Source organism: Lactuca virosa, chromosome 4 (genome assembly GCF_052849685.1).
Source record: "Lactuca virosa cultivar CGN04683 chromosome 4, Lactuca_virosa_CGN04683_v6, whole genome shotgun sequence".
Classification (NCBI taxonomy): domain Eukaryota; kingdom Viridiplantae; phylum Streptophyta; class Magnoliopsida; order Asterales; family Asteraceae; genus Lactuca; species Lactuca virosa.
Genome location: NC_136429.1, coordinates 135,258,562 through 135,269,312, shown reverse-complemented (window position 1 = coordinate 135,269,312; position 10,751 = coordinate 135,258,562). Strand labels below are relative to the sequence as shown.

Here is a 10,751-nt window from a genome sequence, read left to right as displayed (position 1 = left end):
GATTTTAATCGTATTTAATCAAGGATATATATATGAATTTCATGTTGGAATGGCTCAACATAAGGAAATTCTATATATGGGTCCATTATTTGCGTTCTAAAATTCGATTATGATTACGGCATCCCTTTTCATAATCTGAATTTTGAGAACTTGGCAAATTGAAATGGAAATATTATAGCAAAAGACTGGTTTAGTCTTTATATGAGACATCATGAATCGTGTCCCATATGCTTCGGATATAGGATCGATTACATGTGCTATATTCATCCTTTCTAAAATTTTCCAAATGCCTGGGGCATTATGAAGGGAAAAGGTCTAGAATTGGATATGACTAAAATGATTAAGCAATTGTCGAGGACAATCTAAGGTTTACCAAAGATTGGTTGCTCAAGGACAGTTGGAAGTATAATGTTAATTCTGGAAGGACCATATTGACATAATCTGTAAGGAGGCAACTCTTGTTCAGAAGTGATAGTCAAAATGGAATATGGAAATGTTTCAAAGTTAGAAATTATTCAATCTGTGTAAGATTAGGAAACTTAATGAAAGAAGGATGTTTCCAAGGAGCTGATCTCCTTTGGAATGCTCTGTAATGATTGTTGTCAAGTCTTTCTGACTTCGTGCATAATCATTAGAGGATCAATGCATATAAGTTTAGAATCTAACAGATTTTAGTAAATGGCATGAATTTGGAATTCTTGCATTTGCAGTAAGGATTTGGGACTGTGAAAAGAGGATCATTGAAGTGATGTTCAATTGATCTATTTTACAAAGTAAAGATCATAGACAAACATAGTATGCATACTTGGTGTATGACATGACTAGTGTTTAGAAAACATAGTGTACATGCTTGGAGCATGGGACAACTATTGTTTTAAATTCAAGTATAAAGTTGATAAAACTGAAACAATGAATAATGAGTAATCAGTATAGTGATAAATAAAAGTGTTTATTTATATTCATAGGGTTTGATACCATATTTGATTCATTTATTCTTTTGTTTCACTTTGCATGTTTTGACTTCCAGAATAACTAAGTCGCTCTTCCTGAATGATTAAGTTATTCAAACCATCCACAGTCGGTCATATGTTGGAAGTAGATATGAATCAAGACTGTCATGGGTTGGTTTGTAGAGGTCCAAGTTGGTGGACAAAGTGGTGCTACAACACTCATGAGTGCTCATAAGTTCTGAGTATTGGATTCAACCCGCGCTCATTTGAATCACTTCATGGATTTTATCACGAGTGATCATGAGACGATAATATCTTATATTCTTCAAACCCAGAGATATGAGTTGTTACTATGAGTTGGTTATACATTGATTGCACGAAAACGCATTGGTAACTCGATGTTATAAAACGTGCCTTTGTGTGTGATTCAACAAGTAGTAGAACAAGCCATATGAGTCGAAGTTTATCCATTCCTTTTACCTTCGGGATAAAAGCGATATCTGTGGGCCCCTCAATAATTTAAAGATGATACATGTGAGTGCTTGGCCAAGCCAGGACTGATTTGATTTGTTCAATCAGTCAGTCATCATGAATCGGAAATCGGGAAACAACAAATGGACAGAGAGAATGATTGATAATCCATGTCTCAGTCCATATGATATCTAGAATGGAGGAATATATGATCCCTTATCTAATGGACAAGTCATTGATAAAGGTCAGAGTTCATCGACAAGGTCAGAGTTCGACAGAAGCTTTTGAGAGCTACGATTGCTGATCGGTTCCTGAAGTCATACGTAATAATAGTTTTAGACTTATCCAAGTGGGAGACTGATGGATTAATGTCTAAGTCCATAACTATAATTGGTAAGACTTGACCCGACCCGGCATGGTCCATTTGGGTTGCATGGCATCATGCATTTGGATAGACTATAATGAGAGAAATAACACTTAAGGTTGGTTAATATATTATAAGTTCTAATATATTAATAAGGTTATTTAATTAGTATTGATCAAGAATTAATTTGGAATTAATTAAGTGATCAAAAGGAGACTAATTAAATATATGGGTTGATTGTGTAAATTATTCATTCTTATATATGTGGGCTTGTGATCCAAGATTCCTTATGTTGGACTAAGTCCATGGGGTGACCCATGGATACTCCATGGAGGTTAAAATCCATGGAGCATAAGGAATGGGTAAAGTTATGAGTTACATGGTGTAACCCTAATAGCCACCATATAAAAGAATCCCATGGCTCAAGAAATCGTGCACTAATGTGTGAGTGTGAGGGCTAGACGATTTCAAGGAGTGTTCAAGTTTCTCTCAAGTTATTCCAAGTGTATTTGGTGTTGTGTGAACCATTTGAGGTGTCACACTTGGGGCACTAGGCACTCAAGCTTCATGAAGACATTCTACATCAAAGAGGTATGTATTCTATCTTGTTATATTTATTATTTTGTATGCTAGATTAGGATAATACCTTGGATGTTCATAATTGTATGTATAATAGAGAAAACATAGATCCAAGGTATTTAGGGTTGCATGTACACTTAGGAGTGTTAGAATGCTCATAACCCAACACAAACACGTAAGAGTCACAAAGAAGCTAGCACCATACATACACAATTTAGTGGTCTGATATTGGTGCCTTCGACCCACAAGAACAGTGAGAAAACTCACCTCTAACTAAAGATAACTCAATCGCACACTCGAGATGCTGCCAACACAACTCCTCACACTAATCATAACCCAATAACAACCCTAATTAATAATTAGGGTTTAACCCATAATTAATGGTCTGAAATCATATTTTATCTTACCAAAGGTAAAAGACTATTTTTCCCTTTCCATGTATGACCCAAAATACAAGGCCCAAATTCCCTAACAACCCAAGGCCCACAAATGTCCCAATCGGGTTTTCTGGGAGTACGCCCTGCATACTCCTAATTACGCCTAGTGTACTACTATGGCTTGGAAGGATTACAGGGCAGCAACCCTCTACGCCCAGCGTACCCGGGTTACGCCCAACATACCCTTCAGAAGGTCAAATTATCTAATAAGGTCTTAATGCTTTAAGAGTTAACGTCCAAACTTCAGATCTAAGCCTAATGAACATCTAAAGTCATAAACTTGTAACCTATATGCCTTTGCATGGAAAAAGGGAGATAAAAACCAAAACCCTAACTTATATTTCCATCTAAAACTCCATAACTCTTGCATAGATGAAAACAAAGGACCAAGCTTGCATTTTTATGTTACCTGTAACGCCCGGTAATTCTAATGTATTTATTTAATTTGGTTACTCATTTAATTTTGATTTTTGGGCTTAAAAGACTTTGTACTTAATATTTTGGGCTTGAGGGTGTCGTATGTTGGGTGTACCACCCCATGTACGCATAACGTATACGAGTAAGTGAATCGTGGATGCCATGCATGTACATGCAGCGTATAAGTTGGTACGCACAACGTACGTGTCCAGACCCAAAACCCTAATATTTAGGGTTTGAGCACTATTTAAAGAGCATTATGTCCCAATGATCTTTTCTATCAGCCTCCTTTTTGTTCCTTATCAGCCTCCACAAAACCTTAACTCCATTGTTGAGTGTTATTGAGCTTAAAAGGTCATTTTGGGTGTATTTTGGTGCTTTTGAAGGAAGGAGATCATCTTGAAGCTTCATTGGAAGAGTGAGAGCTTGTAGATCCGGAACATCATCATCATTTGGCACTCTTTGGAGGTATAAAGTTCGGAACTTGATGTGTCATAGCTTAGATCTAATTTTAGCTTGATTTTGGTTATCTTTTCATCCCATGAGTGAGTTTTGGTGGCTTGATGCATAAACATAAGTTATGAGTTACCCCTATTGATGTTTTTGAGGTTTCTAAGTCTTAAAGTTAGCATCTTTTGGGTTGGAACTCACCCATGCATGAGTTTGAGTTCATTTAATGGAAGTAGAATGTCATATTTTGAGTTTGGCTTCATTTGGGGCACGCAAAGTCACCAATTCAGTGACTTTATGGTTCTAGATGTTGTTTATGACTCAGATCTGTGGTTTGGACCCTTGGACTTAACTAATAAGAGCTTAATGGAAAGTTGGCTTAATGGATGAGTACGTTGGCAGTACAAGCCCATAAGCGCAGCGTACAAGCCAAGCAACGATTACACTTAGCGTACAGCTGAGTACGCCTCACGTACTCAGTCAGAGGGATTTTGCAAGTTGGGCCAAGGGTTTGGGCCTCCTGTTGGGCTTGGGTTTATGAGCTCTTGTTGGGCCTTGAAAATTTTATTGGGCTTAGGGAAGGCCCATGAAAGGGTTAGACCCAATTGGGAAAATTGGGCCATAAATGGGCCATGAAGGATTATTTTGTTTTGGGCCTTTTAGATTGTGGCTTTGGGCCTTAGTTTTGGTTTAAACTAGACCAGGGGTAAAATGGTCATTTTACCCCAAATATGGATTATTGGATATAGTCTAGAACCCAAGTATTAATTGGGTGTTATTTTGTACTGATAGCTCGGGGAGTCGTCAGGACAGCAGCTAGGGATCTTCAATGAGATTCAGCATTCGAGGTGAGTTTCCTGACCATGCATAGCGGGTCGAAGGCACCAATGCCAACCTAGGATTTGATATGTTAGAATACTCATTGTCTGTGTGGCACTAGTATCTGTATGTGTTTGTATGCTTACTGGGCAGGGCCCAGTGATTATCCTTTATGTTATTAGTTGATATGTGTTATGGTTTGTATGTGGGCGGGGCTCGTGATGTGAGTTAGGGTAGGGTCCGTTATACTCTTTAGGCGAGGCCTGATATGTGTTTTATGTATGATATGTGGTATTTTGGGGAACTCACTAAGCTTTGTGCTTACGGTTTTCAGTTTATATTTCAGATACTTCTGGTTCCAAAGGGAAGAGCTCGGGTTGACTGCATCGCACACACCATATGGATTCTGCACTTGAGATTTCACTCTGATTTTTATGATCTTTGATACACTTATTTTATTCAGGATGTATGGAAATGTTTGGAATACTTCTTTTACTTAAATTAAAAAAATGAAATTTTTGGATCATGTTTTTGGGATGTTACATTACCAAACACTCAGAAATGCCTGAAATGGCAGCTCAAATGGTCTGGAGTAAACCATTTTCATAAGACCAAGGTTATTGGGACAAAAAGGTCATAACTTGCAACCTAACAAGATCTAGCAAGGCAAGCATCAAAATTTGAACTTTATACCTCCTGGAGATGCACAAAGATTTGAGGAATCTGGATCCAAAAGCTTGAGTGCAACACTACTTTTCTAAAGATCTTCCTTCACCACCACGAACACCAAAATATCACTCAAGAGCTTCAAAACACACACACAAGAATTAGGGTTTGAGATGGGGGCTAAGAGGGATGGTGGTTGGATGTAAGAGAAGGTTTAAGGTTATAAAATTCTTTAAATAGGGTCCACACCCTAAAAATTAGGGTTTAAAGTCCACATGAGTACGCCCAACGTACCTCCACGTACGCCCAGCGTACGAGCCAAAGTTCGCGTCCGAAATTAATGAGTTACGCAAGGTGAGCTCCAACTTACGCCATGCGTAGGGACTGAAAATGCAAACATTTTGGGTTTTTAAGCTATAATTTGAAAAATACTGATAATGAATGTTACACTTTGAGATTCTATTTGTTATTTAATTGGTGGCTATTATTTGTAAGATGTTATCATGATGTAGCTTAAATCGATTGTTGTCAGGGAATGGACACTTATCAAATGAAATGTGCATGGAAACTCTTGCTCCTAACAATGGTGTCAATGTGACCATAGGATGTAGCTTAAACTGTGTAACCATATTAATGAGCAGGATCACATTGTTAACTCTCCTCGGAATCATAATCAGATGGATTCTAGAATATCAAGTATTTAGGTTGCATTAAACTTCACTTGCAACAATTCAAAGGTCAAGATAATTCATTATAAGTATTTAATACGATATAAAACATGTTTTTATGAGATAACTTTGTAAAAGATTGTATATATATGTATTTGTTTTAAAATGGTATTTTTGTCATTATTAATTATGTTCATTCCATTCAATGCGTGTCTTATCTACCAAGCAACATGAAGTAAATGTTCATTCCATTCCATGAATGTAACCAAACATAACAATCGATTCGTAATGATTCATTCCATTACCTTGTTCATTTCATTCATTTGTAAGTTATGTTGTATTTTTTTTATAATTATATAGCAACTTTATTCGGATATTTTATCAACTTAAACATTTTAATCATCACAAAACAGAAGGATAAAATGGTCATATTGAGCATTTAGCACATTTAGTTAGAGATATAATCAAACAACATAGTTTCAATTAAAGACATATTTCAGGCCTCTCACCCAATAAAACTCAATCATCTCTCCCAATAAACTTAATCAGTAACTATTAAACAATCTCTAAGTATCTTAAATGGATAGACTAAACAACAAATTTAGTTAGAACTTGAGAGTGAGTCTCTCTCACTTAACTATCAAACAACCTCTAAGTATTTTAAATAAAGAGACTAAAGATGAAAATAATAAGGTAAACACAGATAACTATTTATTATTTTCAAAACCTACAAGTGCATCGAGATCACAACAAATATCAATTCAAAAACTACAAGTGCATCGAGATGCATTAACCCGATGATATAAATTCAATACATTTTCTTGCCTATCGATAGAAATCTCAAGTTCTCAACTATTTATTATTTTCTACCAAAAATATACTTCTAACCCAAAAAATAACCAAAATCATATCTATAAAAAACCGAAAGAATTATTTCATATTTTACTTCTTCTAGTGGTGTGCCTTTGCCTCGGCTTTTCTTTGTGACTTTGCCTTCGCCTGTTAATAAAAAATAAAAAATAAAAAAAAAAGCATAACAATTAACAAGCATCAATAAAATGGTGTTTAAAATTTTATTTAAAAAAATCACAGCACAAAAATTATTAGTTAAGCGCTAAACCGATAAAACATGAATGCTTATATTTTAATTTTTAACCGGTTTAGAAAAATGTTAGAATACATAAAAGTATACCTTACTTCCATCAATTTAGCCACTAAATCGATAAAATATTACAATTACTAGGTAAATCAATAAAATATAGCAATTCAACTCTTCCAAATTGATAAGGGCATAAATATCAAGAAAGATAATTGATACAATTCAACTACAACTATTAACACATAGAAACATGAAATCAATTGATAAGAAAGGTACCAGTACCTTAAGGTATTTGAGCTTGATGCTACCATAAACTACTCCAAAAGAGAAGGCTGACACACGTGCCACCTATAATATCAAGATCCAAATTAATCTTAATCCCATGACTCAAGAAATAAAAAAAAAAAAACAGATAAAGCCAACAAAAAGAACAGCATTTATATCACATATAAACAAAAATCCAAAACCATAATATGCCTTTGCAAAATGTGTAACGATTGACTTTTTGAACCATAGTATTTCGGATATTCATTGCAAGTAAAACATTTTTTTTAAAGTGAAATGCACATTTGTGTAACAACAAATAACCATTTTCCCATTTTATGCAACAAAAGTGGTTTTTAATATAAAATATGCAATTATACATGTCGTTTCATTGTAGAACCAAAATATGTTACCAATTACCAATATAACCGGTTGAAATATGGCTAAATAATTCGTTTAAGTTGAATAAATTGGTAAAACAAAACGAACATTGTTGCGTAATTTAATAAAAAAGTGAAACATTGTTGCATAAATAATCATTTGTGGAATGAAATGTTGGTGCATAAAATGGGAAAGCATTCTAGCAATAGTTGTTACAGAAATGCAAAAAAGAACAATGCTTTCAGAAAAAAAAAATGATTTTAGATTTCTTATACAAAATATCAAAGTTACCATGTGAATTTACATTTCCACAATCTATACAAACTCCACAATTATCATAAGATGGAATTTGCGTTTATCATTTTCGAAAGGACAAATGGACAATGTTTTCTATGCAACAGAACATCGATTTTAATGTTTCAAATGCTGATAACTCTTTGAAAATACAATCACTGCAAATCTAAGAAAGAAACAAACAAACAAGATCAAATCAAAATTGAACCAATACATGAAGCGCTAAACTCGTGATAATCAATTGAAAGACAGATCACACAAATAATAACATTTATTTTCATGTCAAATAAACTAAAGGTAGAGGAAAGCAATTAAATCAAACATTTTGCACGAAATCGACGCAAAAAAACACATAAATATACAGTCCCGGAGTTTAAATCGATGAGCGGAAACTGTGAAGATTTTTACCAAAGCAAAGGTGCTGGTACCGGAGTAAAGGCCGGGCGGTGGCGCCATCGGGAAAATGTGCACAATCGTTGATCGGGAAATGGAAGAGTAAATGAAGAGATCAGTCGCAGGTCATAAGCCCTAGAAGAATTCGCAGCATCAGATGTTTTGTTTTGTGGGTTTACGGTATAATTTGTAATCAGGTGTGGTCATGTCTACCATAGCGAGATCTAGTCGGGGTATGCAACATTCGTGGTGGTTCGGGCTATTAAATCGAAAAACTAAAGCGGCCCGAATGAAAGATGGATTAAAGCCAAAAACATGTAAATCGTCCTTAGATTGATTTATTGGATGGAGTTTATTGCTTAGATTTATGGGTGTGCTGCCATACTTTTTTGGAAAGGGAACTTCCCTAACGAGGATTTCTGGGCCAGTTTTCGCGTACCGACTAATCCCCCGTTGCAAACATGAAGTTTTGCCTCATGTCCTGGAGTCACTGCAGGCGAATCTCCATGGCCACAAGGGCTGAGTGGTGTCAGGATTTGAACATGAGTCAATAGGTTATCCACCATATCTTCCACATGTCTTACCAAGTCACCACAACCCAAGTGGTTTGTGTTGCCATACTTGCAACGGTTCACGTAGGCGTCATATCATCCTTGTAATATTTTTAGCAAAACTTGTCATTTGGTAGGCGCGGGTTAACACACTTCATATGTTATTTTTTTAATATAGAAAATAAATAATTTAAACATAACATTTTTTAAAAAACTTAAAATTCATTAAACTTAAAATAAAAATACAACACACCAAAAAAAACATAGAAATTCAAATTACAAACCTAGAAATTTAAAAAAACATAGAAAAAAAAAATCAAAAAACCTAAACTAGGTATTATATCTTTTTGCAAGCTCCTCTTTGGCTTTTAAAACCATTTCTCGTTCGCGTCCAGATAACTCGGTTGTGGGTCTCATTAAAATGGACATCGCATGAGTTTTTTCTTTCTCTTGTGCAAAGTTCAAGTAGCGCTCCAAGGAAGACTTCAAACCGTCCATTTTTGTTGATAGTTTCTCCAAGGAAGTAGTTGTCGCAACTTTTCCCTTTCGCTTGGCCTTGTCTCTTCCCATTGGACGAATGGCTCTTGGAACCTCAAAAGGCTCCTCTTCATTGAGATCAATCCCGATATGTGCATCAGACGATTGACTATGTGTCGTTTAAAACGTTTTAGTTCTTTTAGACGAACCACCCGTAAAGGTTTGAGAAGATGCCACATCCTGCCATTTTTTTGACAATTTTACAATGTTCCAAACATGTAAAATTTTAAATGGCTCCCCTTTTGTTCCTGATACATGAGAAGAGATTTTTGTAAAATGGTTTCGTCGCTTGCACCACTTTTCCATTGTCGTTTCACACTCGAAAACAACCCGTTGAACTCCGTCACCACTTTGTTTATTGGATTAGTGTCTAAATCCATAACTATATTTGGTATGTACTTGACCCGATTGAGCATGGTCCTTTTGGGTTGCCTTCACCAAAGCAACTGGACAGGATGATTTATAAAGAAAGAGGGTATTGTGGTTTATTAATATATTATAAGAATAATATATTAAAAGAGAAATCATATTTATTTGATTAATATTAGTTAAATAATTAATTAAGAATTAATTATTGTGACTAAAAGAGATTGATAAAATAAAGGGGGCTGGAACTGCAATTATAAGATAATTGATTTTGGGCTGAGGATCCTTATGGATTAGGGCATGGACGAAATTAAGGTGGAGTCCATCTTGAATTCGTCCAAGGATGCCTTATTCTGGAAGGTCCTGTGGACTGCTTAAGGCCTAAGCTATCCAATTAGGGTTTTGACTGAAACCCTAGCAGCTCAAGTATAAAAGGACCCCTAAGGCATCAGAATTCGGCCACTTGATCCCTTGGAAGCTTGGAGCCGATTTCTAGCCTCTCATCCTCTCTCCTAAACATCATCCTCTTGCCTTGGTGTTTGTAATCCATTAGAGGCATCGCATTTGAGGTGTTTGGTTCTCGTAAGCTTTGAAGATTCAAGTTTCATACTACAATCAAGAGGTAATATTCTTACTTGGTTATTTATATAGATCTCAAGTTTTCTAGTATGCTAGATTAGGGTATTCAAAACCTAAATTCAGAACCAAAAATTTCATTTTTAATTATTAAATAAAACCATGGTTATCAAAACCTCTCGTCAAATATCCAAACATCACAATCATGTTTATAAAACTGAATATCCATAACAAAACATCAGAGTAAACATCTCAGGCTAAAACATCATGGTGTGTGCAATGCAGTCATCCCGAGCTCTTCCCTTTGCTACCGGAAGTACCTGAAACCAAAAATGAAAACCGTAAGTACGAAGCTTAGTGAATTTCCCCCAAACTACCACATACCATACACAAAACATGCAACGAGGAGATACGGGCCCCGCCCACACTCGAATAATGGGCCCCGCCCTATGAAATACGGGCCTCGCCC

At 35.7% G+C, this 10,751-nt stretch overlaps 1 protein-coding gene across 1 annotated transcript; it reads right to left on the bottom strand.

Moving 5' to 3' along the window:
• Positions 1 to 6,507: 6,507 nt before the first annotated feature.
• On the bottom strand, positions 6,508 to 8,493 carry LOC145168511 (uncharacterized). Its single transcript, XM_079087306.1, has 3 exons — positions 8,268 to 8,493; positions 7,203 to 7,268; positions 6,508 to 6,820 (listed from the first exon to the last, which is right to left on the bottom strand). The coding sequence occupies exons 1-3, from the start codon at positions 8,313 to 8,315 to the stop codon at positions 6,773 to 6,775; spliced, it is 162 nt and encodes a 53-aa protein (XP_078943432.1). The 5' UTR covers positions 8,316 to 8,493; the 3' UTR covers positions 6,508 to 6,772.
• Positions 8,494 to 10,751: the final 2,258 nt, after the last annotated feature.